General features: G+C 47.3%; 1 protein-coding gene across 1 annotated transcript; it reads right to left on the bottom strand.

Annotated features, from left to right (window-relative positions):
• Nucleotides 1-918: 918 nt before the first annotated feature.
• POU4F2 (POU class 4 homeobox 2) lies at nucleotides 919-4555 on the bottom strand. Its single transcript, XM_028745044.2, has 2 exons — nucleotides 4018-4555; nucleotides 919-3454 (listed from the first exon to the last, which is right to left on the bottom strand). Exons 1-2 carry the CDS (start codon nucleotides 4288-4290, stop codon nucleotides 2516-2518), a joined length of 1212 nt encoding a protein of 403 aa, XP_028600877.2. The 5' UTR covers nucleotides 4291-4555; the 3' UTR covers nucleotides 919-2515.
• Nucleotides 4556-15900: the final 11345 nt, after the last annotated feature.

The raw sequence follows: 15900 nt of genomic DNA, 5'->3' as shown, positions 1-15900 counted from the left end.
ATGCCTAACCCTGTGCATTTTCATTCGGAAAGTAGCCTGTGTTCCGTAGGGCCTACTTCGTATTAAGTCTGTTTAGGATTGCAGCAGCCTACATTTGAAACTTGGCTCCGCTATTGGTTAGATTTGTTTAGCTGTGATGCTGCAGCTGATTTCCCCCCATCCCCACCCCCGCATGTCTTTGAAGCACTTTAAGCAGTACAGGAAATGAGGACAAATAAGCGGGCAAGCCTTTCTCTTCTTCTTCTTCACCCCCTCTCTCCTCTTCTCCTCCCCGGTTCTGTCTCTTGATCTTGCTGCTTATGCGCTTGGCACTGCGGTGGTGGCGCTGAGCTCTGGGGACTCAACCTGCCCTCGTCATCATTCCCAGAGTCCAGCTACGAAGACGGGCTAATTGAATAGCTCCCTTCCAAAGTCCCTAAGCGCCATAGTCATTTTCCATGCCCCGGGTTTCTGCAATCTGGCTATCTACAGCCACAATACACTGAAGACCATCAAGGAAATGTTATACATTTACATACGATGCGCAGGAGGAAAGCAATAACGTAATCCTTGCAAGGTCCAGAAAATAAATGCCAATACAGAGATCTGTGGTTCTCTCCTAGTCTGAATACACGCCAGGAGTTTGGAATACTTTGGGTCAATAGAAAGGGCTACTCAAAGAAATAACTCATACCTTGACTAGCTGATCCTAAACCCAATGAATTGAAAGTAAGTCCCACTGATTCCAGTGAAATCTGTTTCCAAAGAAGTGAGTTCGAATTACAAGTCTCTGTAGCGTTTTGGAAAGAGTTCAAATTCAATAACACAATCTAAAATGGGGGGAAGTGGGGGGAAGGAACTCGGGAAACAGGTTTTTTTTTGTCAATAAAACGTTAAAATCTTTTTTTTAATGAAAGACAATTCAACAACATTTTAAATAAATCAATACATTACCATAATAAATAAACTTTCTATTAACAAAACCAAAGAAATCGTCATAATGTACAGAAGTAGGACTTCAAAGAGCCTTTCGAACATAACAGCAATGCAGCGAAATCTGTAAGAATATAACTGTATGTGCGTCAATTCTGAATGAATTATTTACAATACACAACGGTACCACAATCTAAGTACCTCGGGGAGGGTTTGTTTCAAAAGAGTTGTACCGAACAATGTGAATTTACAAACAGTGCATTCTCCCTTTTTATCTCTTGCGCGCCCGATCTCTCTCGCTCTCCTTTGCTCTCCCTAATATCGTTTTGGCTTTTCTACAAACAAAACCTCCGAAAATAATGCAAAAGCGAGAGAAAAATACCCTCTAGCAATCAAAGGAAATAAAGAGTAACTAGGAGACCCGAACACTGACGAGAAATAGCGTTGAAATCTAGAACAGATAGCTACTTAGATGAAAGGAAATCTAAAAGCAACAGAACCCACCACCCTGTCGCCTACTCAAGGGGCGTCTTTTTAAGCAGCGTGTGGTGGGGACGATCTGGGGAATCCCCCCATTAAATATGTAACGCAGTCAACAAATACCTCCTTGGACAAGTGAGTCATTCTACACAAACAACGCAGGACAGCCACTATAGAGTGAGAACGCCTTACAAATATTTGCTGGAGAAACAGTTTCAATTCAGGTGAAAATATACAGATGGCCAAAAGGATTTGTTCCTTCTTAAATAGTAATAAAAAGTTTAAAGTTCGTAAACGCTACCAACCAACGGAAAATAATGAATTTACACTAACCATACTTTTTTTCCTTTTAACTTTTTTTTATCTAGACTTTGATGAAAGAGGTGCAATTAATTAGGATGAGCACAAAATGAAGTTACTAGAGAGATAAATCAATAATTTACAAGGGGTTGTTTGGCAGTAATCTAATAATAGCTCTTAAAAGATCTGTGAACACAGCAGGATCAGCGCTTTCCTTCCACATTATCACTTAAGAGAAGGAAACAGATAATAGCCACAGTAAAAATATATATATATTTATAATATGCAGTGTAATCGCAGAAAACCTGCCATCTTATTTTTTTAAAAAAATCAAAATACTTTTGAGACTCCTCTCTTACGGTATAAGTTTCAACTCTAGATTAAAGTTTCAGTCTCTCTAATCGGTTTATTATTTTTTCCTGAAAAATAGCTGCAAAGGGTACTCTTACATCTGAACAAAGACGATGTCTTTAAGAATAAAAACAACTCTTACTTGATACGTCTTCGGTCCTTTATAAAGATTTCTTATCTGCTTTCACACAATCAGTCTGTCTTTGATGCCTGCTCAAAAAGTCTGAGCTTTCAAGTCCAATTATTTCTGCTGCCAACTTTCTCAACTTGACAATTTACTTCTCCAGTCAAAGTCTCTCTCTCAGTGTGTGTGTGTGTGTCTCAGTCTGACCCTCTTGATGAACTCTGGCCTCTTCCTTTCTCTTCCGGAAATCGAAGGGGAAAAGTCTCCTTGCAATGTTAGTGTTTACTTATTATTTTACTTTTCTGGGGGTTTTAAAAAAATTTCTAAGCAGAAAGGTTTCCAAAGACTCTAAATCCCAGCGGAATATTTCATCCGTTTCTGTTTCTGTCTCTGGTTACAGAACCAGACCCGAACCACGTTCTTCTTGAGGTCCAGTTTCTCCGCGATGGCCGCTATTTTTTCCGAGGAAGGACGCGGCTGGATGGCGAAGTAGGCTTCCAGGGACCTCTTTTCCGGAGCCGCGATGGAAGTGCGTTTCCTCTTCTTCTCTGCGCCGTTGAAGAGCTCCGGCTTGGTGAGCTTCTCCCGGTGCGATTTCTCCGCCTCTTCCAGCCAGGCTTGTAGGATGGGCTTGAGGGCGATCATGTTGTTATGGGACAAGGTGAGCGACTCAAACCTGCAGATGGTGCTTTGGCTTAGGGATCCCACCCCGGGGATCTTGAGGTTGGCCAGGGCCGAGCCCACATCCGCTTGGGTCACCCCCAGCTTGATCCTCCTCTGCTTGAACCGCTCGGCGAAGGCTTCCAAGTCCCGCGGGTCCGCGTCCACGTCGCTCATGCAGCCCATGTGCGAGGGCAGCCCGTGGGCGTGGGCCATGCTGAGAGCCGCCTGGTGCATGGGGTTCATGCTGGCCATGTGGGGAGCGTGGCCCGGCGTGGAGACCACCGAGCCGTCGGGGCCCGTCATGGCACCCAGCGCCAGCCCCGGCGTGATGTGTTCCAAAAGCTCCCCTTCCAGCGCCTGGTGGGGTTGGTGGTGGTGGTGGTGGTGATGGTGGTGGTGGTGGCTCCCGGACAGAGCAGAGGGGTGGGAGATGGGCACCGAGGAGGAGGAGGCGGCCGACGTGCACGGGATGGTGTTCATGGTGTGGTAGGTGGCGTCGGGCTTGAAGGGGCTGTGGTGCGGCGGGTGGTGGTGGTGGCTCTTGCCGGGCGAGACGATGTCCACCGCAGCCAGGGCTTCCGCGCGGGCCAGCAGGCTCTCGTCCAGACCGCCGAAGATGTTGCTCTGCAATTGCAAATAGAAGGCACACATTACTGCTGCCAAGAGGGAATTCGCCTCCTTGCTCCTCGGGGTGCCATTCGAGGCAGCCCAGCCCTGCTCAGAGAGAGAGAGAGACAGAGAGGGAAATGAGGAGAGAGAGAGATGAAAAGAGAAAAGAAGGAGAGAAGAGTGATAGAAATAGGGGGAAAGAGAGAGCTGGAAAAAGAGAGGAAAATGGAAAAAGAAAGGTATGGGGAAAGGGAGGGAGAAAGGCAAAGAGGAAGAGGGAGGAAAGAAGGAAAGAGAAAGTGGGAAAGCAACGAGGGCAGAAAGAAGGGGAAAGAAGCAGGGGGGCAGTCAGGCAACTCTCTCTCTCTCTCTCTTTCTGACGCTCCCCCCCCCCCTCCCAGCCCGGCTCGGCAGCAGCATCGCAGGTCGTAAAAATTCATGGCAGCCCCTTGGAAGCCTGCGCTGGGTTTGGGGAGGGCGGGAGGCGCGCGGGGTTGATTTGCTGCTTGGCCATGAAATAAACATGCCGGCGCCTGGGCTGCCCCCTTCCACCCTCCCCGCGCTCGGGAGCGACCTACCGGCGGGGTGGGCAGGCAGGCGCGGCGCAGGGCCTCCGAGGTGCTGTTGCTGTTGGTGGTGCTGCTGGACGCGCTGCTGCGCCCGCCCGCGCCCCCGCTGCCGGCGTTGGAGATGCTGGGCGAGCTGGCCGACGGCACGGAGGCGGCCGCCGACGAGGTGCACGGCGACGCGGAGTGCAGGGCCGAGTACTTGGCCTCGTGGAGGCCGCCGCCACCGCCACCTCCGTGCGCCATGCCGAAGGGCTGCTTGCTGTTGAGGGACATCATCATCATGGTGGCCGGCGGGAAAGGCGAGGAGGCGAAGAGGCGGGAAAAGGCGCGAGGAGAAGTTGCTGCCTCAGCGGCCGCCGCCGCCGCCCCGTCGGACTGAGGCGCCTCGCCGGCTCTCGCGTCCTCTGCCTGCCCCTTCGGCGAAGCCTGTTCCTCTCGCCACTCTCCGCCGTCAAACTGCCCCCTCAGCCGCCTCGCCGCTGGCTTTTTACTCGCCTTGCCCCCCCTCTCGCTGCCTTGTCACTAGGACGCCCCCCCCCAACTCTTTGGGGAAAGTCCCTTCCCTTCCTCCTCCTCCTCCTGCCCCTTCCCTGCTAGTCCTCCTTGCCTGCCTTCCTCTCCTCTCCTCAGCGCCCCTCCTTCCCCTCCCCAGCGCCTCCCCCTGAAGCGCCAGAGGCCCCCTCGTCCCGCCCGCCCTCCGCTGCTCCCGGCGCCCCAAGAAGCCCCCGCCCAGCCCAGCCTCCCTCAGCTTGGAGCCCCGGCAGCTGTTGCTCAAACTGGAGCAAGAGCCCCGAAGCGCTGCCTTCTTTCTTCGCCGCCGGCTTCCCCTCCCTGCCCGCCCAGCAGCAAAGAGAGAGAGAAAAAAAGGCGGGAGGAGCGCTCTAGCCTCGCCCTATTGTTCCTTCCTCGGCGGCTGGGACGCCGCCTCAGCGCTGGGCTGCGGCACACCTTGGCCTGGCAGGTGCCGAGCGCGAGCCAGCGAGACCTCCGCGTAACTGGGCTGAGCGAGTCTTTCTGTCTCCCTCTGTTTCTCTCTGCTCGTCGCCCATTGGACGCGGGCAAAGCCGGGGCTGACAAGGCGAGACGCATGCGTCCTGCGAGAGAGCGCGCGCGCGTGTGACTGCCGAGCGAGGGGCTGGGGGAGCGCGAGGAGGAAACTCGAGGAAGGAGACGGAGAAGGGAGCGAGGGATTGCATGAGCTGCGCGTGTGAGAGAGAGAGATAGAGAGAGATATTAGACGTTAATGCTAAGAGGGAACCTGAAAGGGATATATAATCACAAATATGTTGGCAGGATGATGTGTGGAGAGGGGAGGGGAAATGTGTGAGTGAGGGGACACGGGGTGGGAAAGTGCGAGAGAAGATGTCCTGTGGAGACCTCGTTGCTGGAGAGAGCGGGGGTCCCCGCGAGGCCACGGCGTGGTCCTTTCTGAGGGGCTGAAAGACGAAGGAGAGAGCGGACTGTTTCGAAGCATAGCAGAATGTGTGTGTAGTTGTGTGTCTCTGTGAGAGAGAGAGAGAGATGTGGATTGAACTTTACTGTCCTGGGAGGTGAGCTCTGTGGGACGGATAAAAGTGTTTGCTATAGTTGTATGTAGATGACATACAGTATTTGGTTGCGCTTTTTTCTGCCTCTGTGCGGAGTCCATAGAGCAGTGCTGTGAGAGAGAGAGAGAGAGAGTGTGTGTGTGTGTGTGTGTGTGTGTGTGTGTGTGTGAATATAATCTAACGTATCTATCTCCCTTGGCTTGTGTTCATACGTTGAGGCAGCTCCCTGGTTGGGGCTGTTGCAATATTGTCGCGAGGGGGCTGGGGAGAGACAAGTCCACCCTTCTTCTTCCACGAGGCGGAGAGAGCGAAGGGAAGGAGGGGTCTGGAGAAAGGTGAAAGCCTTTCCATTCGAGTTATTATCATTCATTAGCCACCGCGGAGTGTGTGGGGGGGGGAGGCAGTTTGCCCCGAGAGACTTCACTGCGCAGGTGCAGCGGGAGGACATTCCGCGCCACACACCCGCTACCCCAGAGACTGACTGGCACGACTCCCTTGAGTTGCCGCTGGCGCCTGGTTTTTATCCTGCCGCGGTGGCTCTTGGGAATTGGAATCCTGTGCCGCTCTCCTCCTCCTCCTCCTCCTCCGAAGTGGGCGCGTGCCAGAGGGTGGTGCCGTCGCCTCCCCTCGGTCGCTCCCCCGCACCATCACCTTTGTTTGCCGTCTCCTGCGTCGCGCTCTGCAGGCTGGATGAAGCTGCCCGCCTTCAGGGGCCAGGCGCTGCGGGAGGAGGAGCTGCTTGCTGGAAGGGGTGCGAAGGGCGGGGCAGAGCAGAGCCTGGGACCAGCTGATGGCTCTGCTCCGTGCCAGCCAGCAGCCTGTCTCTCTCGTGCCACTGCTTTTCCGCTTGGCCTCATGCAGGAGTTCCACGTGGGATTTCCACGGGTGCCATGGGCCTCCCCAGGCTAGCGTGACACTAGGGGGAGGAGATGCCCCCAAATTTTCAGACCATCCTCCTCTTTCACCTCTTGCAATCCGGCATCTTAGTGCCACCCAAAGCCGCATGATGTTCTGAGCCCAGCCAGTTCCTTGGCTCTGTCAGTTTAATGATGGATGGGTTTCATATTTAAAATATATATAGGTGTGGGTGGGTGAATGTGTAAAAGAAAGGGGGGGGGGAGGCTGCTGAGTGACTTATTTCAATACAGCTGGCCCTTTTGTGTGCCTTAATTTTACACCAGGCGGCTCCAGCAGGTTTCTCACCCCAAACGATAGGCTTCGTAATTTTCAGGGAAATAATAATAATAATAATAAAAATCCATTGTATCAGCTCTCACTGTCGCCAGCTCAGAGAAATGAAATAAATCAAAGTTAAAAGCTTGAGTATCATTTAATTATTGTGCGAACAGCGCTTGGAAAGGAGTGGAACAACATCTCTAAACAAATTATGGCCGGGCCAGGAAGGAATTATTAGATTGAAATTTCATTTAGGCTCGGGAGACACAGCGCTTCAATATGTAATCTGTTATGCCTCATCTGATTTGTATGCTTAATTCAGCTTGACGAATTTATTAGTTTTCATAATAGTAAAAAAAAAAAAAAAAGAACAAACCACGGAGCAGCACTATGGGCTAATGCATTGTGTGTACTATAAATTGTATGTAACCGTTGAAAGGCTGAAGTCTATAGAAATCTTTTATTAATGGCAACATAGAAAGGGAGCAGATTCTTGCAAGCCTTTAAGGAGTTCATGTCAGCCCTCCACAGGGCTGTCTCGGTAGGCCATTAACATATCGTCATACTAATTAGGCTACTTCATCAGTGATATAATTTCAAACTTTAAATTATGTTCTAATTAACAAGGGTTGTCCAATTTGCTTAATCTTCAAAAGGCTTTTGGCTTGTCTAATTAGTCTAAACTATTGAGCATCTCAAACGCCTAATAAAAAGATCTGTAGATAATATTTTTGTATTTTCATTGAAAGAAGTTTACAAGGGACAGTTGAAGGGCAGAGGTGGAAAGCAGGTTTCTCTAGCCATCAGCCTTTGGATTGGCCAGTCATATTCCATATTTGTGTTACAGGTCGAGGAATCCTAAGCAAGCAATAGCTGTTTAACATTGCATTTCAGGATACTATTGAAAATTAAAAACAAAGGCTGAGGACAATTATGCTTCCCACAAATCAGCCAAATAGACCTCAAATCAAATTATCTTCTAATTTTCTAACAGATAATTAACAGGGCATTCTCAATTTAATACTTAGCTCTCAAGTGAACTTTGAGTTTAAAAACCCTCTTTTAAAAATATTTAACCCCCTGTATTGGGTTTAATTACTTGCACTAGTTGTTTTAATGTATGCTGTCACATGGGAGAACTGAGAATGCATATCGTTAATATGAATTAATCTTGATTTTAATAGCAACTGACAACTGATCTCCAAAATGCTAAACACTTGTCACCACTTCCTATGGTAAATAAGGGATTATAATATATTAATGAAATAAAGGGAACACTCGTGAAATAAGTGGGCAAAGTTTGTTTGGTGCTACGTTTAGCTAAGATTATTTAAGCACTGCAGTCTCCAAGGCCTCCTTTTCCAAAGGTCTGGGCAGAAGGGAAATTACTAAATCCGCGATACTAATGTAGATTAGTCATTCACGCTCTTTTCAGCAAAACCTTCTCCCCTCAACAGTATGTGACCTATATTGTCTGCTATCCTGTGTATCGTTGGGGGGACAAATCCTACTGAAGCAAATGAGACTTAAGCCGCCCAATTCTGCTCGGGAATGGAACTCTTGTCATTAAACATAGATTCGTCTGTAGTTCTGGTATGTAGCTATAAGCCCTTTTTTCCTCCGTGAGAAAACACATAGAAAGAAACAAAAACCCTAAGTCACCATTCATATAGCTTCCTTCAAGCCCACGTGACAAAAGTCAGGCAAAAGCGGACAACGTAAACAAGGTGCTAACCTTGCACCAGACATTTTAAAATCTCTTAGTCACCACAAAATACTCTGGAATAGATGCGCACCATATAATGTAATGTTGTAGTTTGCACTTTGACCTCTGTGAAAGGGTCGAGTCCTGACTCCTGGCCTCTCTAAGATCAGTGGGAAATTGTTCGTTGGATGGGATGTCAAATGCTTGGGAAAGGTTCCCTTGGATAGTCACGAGAAAACAGAGTTGTAGGAGAATTCGGAGGTCTAAAGAGGCGACTGTTGTCTCATCATGAACCTGATTGGTATTGAACTGACGACGTATTCACGACTTAACAGTTTGCCTTCCAACAGGAATATGTTGTTCTGCATGTTGAAGATGTTATTATTTTTAAACGCCAAGCAGGAAATTAGGTTGGGTTCCCCACATCAGAGAGTCTTTGAGCGCTTCTGGATTTGGAGGCCTCTTTGTCTAGCAGCAGCTTCTGCCACCGACTGGCCTCAGACAGATGTGAAATGCAGCTGTCCCAGAGCAGCGTCAAGCCCTCGGGTACCAGCGCAAGGCTGCCTTCGCAAGCCTTCCAAAGCCATTAGTCTTCCTGCAGGCTCTGCGCACAAATGGACTTGCCTAAATAAAATTAGAGTCCCCCTTTCATTGCCTGACCCACGCAGACATCTGGGGAGAAATCACTGTCGCCTCTCATGTATCCCTGCTCTGATTTATGATTAAAATTTAAAGCAACGCATTCATATTTTACCGAACCTAATGCGCCGGATGAAATTTTAATCCATTAAGATGCAGGCTATACTTTAGGAAGTCCTGCCTTTGTTTTTCAGCAAGGAATAGAGAGTTCGGTTATGACCAGGGCAGTTATTTATCGAAAATGCGGCCGTCCGATGCCCTCCCTGTTTTATATTAATGAACACACATTGCTTAGCACCTCCAGTTTTATTTTAGTGCACGGGAATGTTCCTCCGCCGCTGCCTCACCCCACCCCGCTCAGCCCGGCTTTCCCAGTCAACAAACCTGCTCTGAGATGATTTATTCAAATAATTTGCTCGTTTTCTTTGCCTAACACCGGCAATCCTATGGGGAGGAATGTTGCGCGGCACGGTTGCCAGGTGATGACAGTTACTGGCTAGTTAAGTGAAAGAGTCAGAGCTGCGCTCGGGAGTCTCTGCCTGGCGTGAGGGAGAACTTTGGAAGGAGCTTCAGGACCCTGGACAGCGCAGCGCGACCGGCGCTCCCTCTTCCTATTGACAAGTGCGAAACGAGAGCAAATAAGCGCACCACCTTCCAACCCGCAGGAGATCCGCCTCGCTCCCACCTTTCCTTGCGCGCGCGCGCACACACACACAAAACACAAACAGGAGTAATCCTGAAGAGAACCACCTCGGCCAACACGCCGGTTCACGCTGAGGCCAGAATGATCCTCTCAAGGTGCTGTTACCTGAAGACAACTTGGAATATTATACTAGCACCGAGTGGACCTTGTTCAGGTCAAGTGTTGCCTCGCAGGATACTAACAGCTAACATAGCCGAGATCGAGAAAACAGGAATGAGCTGTTCGTTGTCTGTTCTGCTGGTTCTGCATGGAAATCCGAAGGCTCGCTTAGAATAGCTCCCCGCTTCCTGTTGAGAACCTGCGATCTGAACAGGACTTGGAGAGGTCCGAGTTCAAGCTCATAGCTGAGCATTGGGTCCACTGGAGGTTCCCGGGCAGGTCATTCCCCCCTCCCTTTACAAGTAGGAAATGGTCAACAAGGCAGAGAGGGTGGCTCATGTTTGAACTTTTGTCTGCCATGAACTTTTTGGGCAGCCGTGGGAAGAGCCACAAAGTGAGTCTCGGAGCACCTGCTGATAAATGGGTATAATCGCGATCTATTTCACAGACTTTCTGGGAAGGTTTTGAAGACGTTGTGAAGCAGTTATACACACATTAATTATGCTCGGATGCAAGTCCCACTGGGTTCAAAGGAAGTGTGTTTAGGATTGCAGCCTAAATCTGCAATTCTAATCTATGCAGGCTTCCTTGGCTGTAAACTTGACCCCAGTGGGGCTTCCAAATAAACATGCATAGGATTGCACTGCACAGCTGTAGTCCCACGTACAGTTACTTGGGACTATGTCCGACTGAATTCAGTGCCGGTTACTTTTGAGTAAACAGAATCGTGTTGTAAGGTGCCAAATAAGGAATAAATTCTGCTAATATTTAATCTACGCTGAAACCCGTAATGATTAGTCTCCCTGGACAGAGTTCAGATTACTGAAATTATTTTGCCATCTCTAAACACTGACGAGTTCACCTGTGTTTTTGTTACTCCTCATATCTACCTTCTCAAATTGCGGCCAAAATCCAGGTATGAAGGACCAACCGCCAACCCCCCCGCTTCCTGAGCAAATTTCCCTATAAGCACCTTCGCCATATTCAACGTTTACAGCGTCCTCCTGTTGACGTTTGCCCTGAAGCAAGTTCCTCCGAGTTCAGAGGCGCTCTCACGTTGAAGCTGAGCGACTCCCTTACCAGGGGCGGGGCAGTGGGAGCGGAGTGCCCTGATGACTTCCCCCTGGCGGATGAATGTACCTTTCCCGAAGTTAAGTCAAGTCACGAAATCAAACTTAAGGCACGGAACAATCAATGAAGCTTTTTGCAATCCGTGGCGCCTTGTGCTTCCTGGCACTAACAGAAATGCAAGAAATCGAAACTTAATTACTTGAAAGAAATCCAGAAATCCCTCTGCATAATTTATCCGGGAGTTCTGGGGAGAGTTTGCGTTGAATTGTAACCATTTAAACTTGGTGCCTTCTCTCTCTCTCTCTCTCTCTCTCTCTCTCTCTCTCTCTCTCACACACACACACACACACACACACACACACACACCAACACCAACAACAACAACAACACACGCTGGATTTGTAAACTACTGGTTACTGGACTTCATTCTAAATCCTAGGGAGTATTTACATGCTCTTGTTTACGGAGCCACTTAGCACTTGACTAAAGTATTTCTCACCGATAACTAAAAGATAAAATAAAAGTGATTTTTAACAGAGGACACCCCCGCCGCCGCGGCTACCACCAAATATATGGTTCTTCCCTATGCTGGAATTTCAGTTTAGCCGCTAGTCTGTTTTACTTATTCTTCTTGGCAGCCTTTTCATTTGCTTAGGAATTCGACAGGGAGTGAGACAGTCTAAAGACATCCAAACGGTTCCGAGGATGGAGAAGTCAGACTGCTGGGCAGTGCAAGCTTTCGGGTTCCAAAGAAGTCTTCCGTAGAACCAATTTTGTTTGACTAGAAAGCTCGCTGCCCTTCGAAACACAGTGGGCTCCTTTAAACTCCTTTCTGACTTTCTGGCATTCTAGATATCCCTGACCTGAGGCTCTGCCTCAACGGGAGTTTGGTGGTGGTGATAGGGAGTTTCGAAGCTTGCAAGAGAACGATCAGTACATTCTTTCGGACTGTGGAAAGAAGACCATCAAACCCGAGTTATGAGCTGGAATGGTGGTTTGTGTATTGGTGTGTGTGTTTTAGCAGTCCCCCAAATCGCCCAGCCCCTCTTGCATTCATCAGTGGTACCCGACTATCCGCTGCTCAGAGTCACAAACCAACTTTTATGGCTCATAGAATTTGAACTGATGTTATGAAATGATGAAAAATGCATGGGAGGGAGGGAGGGGAGAAACTCCCTGGAAACATCAAGTACATTTTTATTTAACTCACATTAGTGAAAATATAATGTAAAAAGTGAAAGGATCTAACAAAACCATTAATAATTTAAAAAATAATTAAAGATAGTCTGTCCTTACTATTCATAGCCATTCAGCACCTTAGACAAAGAAAGTGGAATATGCTTAGCGTGAGAAGGGATGTGAGCAAACTGCTAATCAGGAATCAGGAAGGAACAATGATTGCCCTGCTTCTCTAAGAGATGCAGAGGAGAGAAGGGACTGTCTTGTATTGGCCTTGTTTCTGCAGGTGAAGATGCATTCTGGATTCCTAGTTGTAGAAACCTTTCCAGTAAGCTGTTACCCACATTTCAATCACTTCATAAACCCTGGTCTCACCCATGGAGGGAGCACATCAGTACTGACATTGCTGTCATTCTTTACCCACTGAGTTCCATAAATTTCCTTACAGAGAAGTAGCCCTGACAACATGAACAACGCATATAGTGTTCCCATCATTCTCCTTTGGATGTAGACTTTTTCCTACAAGAATTATTCTCTGTGAATTTGTACTGTGTAAAAACTACCCACAAAGTGATTGGAGCATTGAGTTGGATAAAAGTGGAAAGGGTATTGATGGCCACCAACTTGGGTGGCTTCAGATGAATTCGTGGAATATACAAGCCATAATGGCTGCTTTCTACTTCCACTGCCAGAGACAATATGGCTTTGAATAACCATGCTTAGAGCCATGGGTGGGGAGAATGCTGTTGCATTCAGGTCCTGCTTGTGGGCTTCCCACAACTGACAACTGATTGGCCAACTGATTGGCCACTGTGAGAACAGGATGCTAGGTAGACCAGATGGGCCTTTGGCCTGATATACCAGGACTCTTCCTGTTTACTTATGATGAGGTATCCCATATGTCAAGGTGGACAAGTCCTACAGTCTCTTATTCCTGCTTAATCTCTTTCCATCAAACCTGGCATAATATAGTTCTGCATTAGGGAAAACCCAAAGCACCAAGGGAAACTTGAGATTTTTTAGACTGGTGGGAAGTGAAGAACCTGCCACCCTAATTTATTTGTGATATACCGGTATCTCAGTAGTTGAGAGGGTCATGACAATCCTTCCAATTCATCTGCTATGTGTCAGGCAGATGTGTCAGTCAACCAATGTAAAGGGAGAGAACAGAGCCTCATTCCTCCAAATTCTGGAGATATACAACCTCTCTTTATACTGAGCAGATGGGAAGATCCAAGAAGTGTGGGTTTCTCTTGGGCTGGATCAGGCCAATAGCCCATCTAGTTCAACACATTCAAAATACAACATTTGTGCTCAGGGAGTTTGTACTAAGGCAGGAGAGCACGTAGTTTCTTACCTGTTTTGCCAATATATATAATATTTGGCTCTGTAACCTAATTAACCCCCATGCATTTATTTACTTCATATATTTCTACTATATTTCTAAGGCACCCGTGGTCCATCAGTGTAAACACAGGCAATATAGCTGAGGATTCCTTTGAACATATCCAACATGCCTATCCCTTTTAGCTAACATAGGTCTGGGCAGTGTCCTGGCATGGATGAAACAAAGACAGAACAAGGTGCTATTTCAGTTGGAATTGTTCCACTTTTAAACTGTGCATCATTACAGTCTAGTGAATTGACTGTAAAACCGAAAGACAGGTTAGGCCAAGGAATTATTTAGATTGTATGTGTCTCCACTGCTTGGAGTTGCAACTCCAGCATGACAGATGAGACAACAAATAGCAGAGGGATAAACTGAGCTACCATTGGGGGCAGATGTTGTGTATTAGTGCACAACCCTCTTCCACCAGTGCTCAGATTGCATAACTAGGTTGCTTATCAGCACTCTGCTGACAGCAAACCAACCTGCAGGCTTTTGTTGTGTAGACACTGCCTAAGAAGATGCTTGCTGGACCTAGGGGCCATCCAGAACGGTACCCTGTTTCCAACTGCAGTCAGTCAGAAACTTTCAAGTGCACAAGGTGGGTATGAAGGTGGCAGTCCTGCCATTATTGGTTCCTAAGTAACCTATATAGCCTTCCCTCCAACTGTCTTTCTGACTTGGCATGCTCCAAACTGTAGTCACCTGGCACTAAAGTCTATATAAATGTTCAGAAGCAAGTGAAAGGGGCATGGTACCCACCACCATGCCTACTTGTGCAAGCTTAACTGGAAAGATGGGGAGGGGCATATGGTTTTTATCTTGGGGCCTCCATCCAGCCCAAGACCAAAACCGTGATCTTGATATTGTAAGCCCTCCATCAGGGGCTCTTCTTTAAAGAAATCAATATTAAGCAATAATCTGTAATGGTGTTCCTTTGAGCACATGGTATTTCCTCCTCCAGTGAGGAATTACAACTGTATTCAGTGTTAAGGAACTGGACTTGCTTCCAGAGGAGATGGCAGGGCACTTATGCAGGTATTGAGCCCAGCATTTCTATTTAAACAAACAAACAAACTTTGCTCCAACATCCTTTGGCAGCATTCTGAGAATACAGCCAAAATTGTTAACTTAATACTTAACATTTAACCAGTCATCCCACCTACTGGGCACCCAGAGCTGGCAAATCAGGAGAAACAAATCATACACGATGTGTATGTACAGCCCCTTCTACATTCAACTCAGTTCCTAATGAATGAAATATTATTAGGTTTTGATGAATATTAACATAATTAAAAGAGGGCAGAAAATAATTTTGAACATTATGGAAATCATCCATATCAGAAGGATTGAAAGTTAATTATACAGCATCACAATTACATGATCATAAGGTGATTACACTCTTCTGGAAAGTAAGTGCTTAAGGCATCCATTCCATTACAGGCAAGTCTCTTGCTTCAGTCAGTCATACAGAGCTGTTTTGTACCGTGATATGAAGCATTTCTAAACCAAAGCTAATTTCTCTGGTCCCAAAATTTGGTCATCGCTGTGTGAGTGCCTAAAACCAGGCACCAGGGGCCTCAGATAGATGCACAGCCTTACTTGCTCCAAAGCATCCAACAGGGAAAAGAGAGCAGAGAAATTTTAAAGCCACATAAAGATGTTTTACCACACTGTGTTCCATTCAGATCAGAGGTGGGCAACTTACAACCTTCTGTCTAGTTTCAGTGTGGTGCAAACACTCTGGAGGAGCCAATTCAGCACTTTTTAATTTTTTTAAATTTTTATTAGAGATTTTCTTGGTCTACAAAAGTACATACCTTGTCTCTCTTTTTTAGGTTGTATAGTCTTTCTTATAAACCAGTTTCATTTGTTGTGAGACATTAGTGTTGAGTACAGTATGAAGGTGGGGGAGAGGAGGGGTGGGGTAGTGAGGCTTATATTCTTTTATATAGCAAACATGTGGGATTTTATTTCAGCGTCAACTAGGTAGGTTCTCTTTCTATTCATTCATTACATTTCCTTGGTAGTGAGAGGTAGTGAGTGGTTGCTTGTCTGTGGTTGTCTGCAGTGGGGTTTGTTTGCATTTGTGTGGGGGGATGGCTTGCTGGGTCAGGTAAACCAGATTGATTCACATGCTGTCGGTGGATTCTGGTTCTTGTCTTGTTGGGCCGTGTTTGTGATAAGGGAGAGCCATACTGGGGTGAAGGCATCCTCTTCTATTTGTCCCTATGTCAGTTTCAGTTTATTGGCTCACTTTTCCTGTAAGGCCATTTCCCATACAATCTGATACCATTGGTCCATGTTTACTCCTGACAGGTCTCTCCAGTGTCTGGCTATGAGGCTTCTGGCTGCTGAGAGTAGGTGGGTTATAAGCTCTATATGA

The sequence above is a fragment of the Podarcis muralis genome, chromosome 9 (assembly GCF_964188315.1).
Source record: "Podarcis muralis chromosome 9, rPodMur119.hap1.1, whole genome shotgun sequence".
In the NCBI taxonomy this organism is placed as follows: Eukaryota; Metazoa; Chordata; class Lepidosauria; order Squamata; family Lacertidae; genus Podarcis; species Podarcis muralis.
Note: the sequence above shows the minus strand (reverse complement) of the source record. Positions and strands in the feature narration are given on the sequence as shown.

Coding starts and splice junctions, on each gene's coding strand:
- POU4F2 (XM_028745044.2), bottom strand. CDS start 4,290: ATGATGATGATGTCCCTCAACAGCAAGCAGCCCTTCGGCATGGCGCAC. Junction 3,455..4,017: donor CCTGCCTGCCCACCCCGCCG/GTAGGTCGCTCC, acceptor TTGCAATTGCAG/AGCAACATCTTCGGCGGTCT.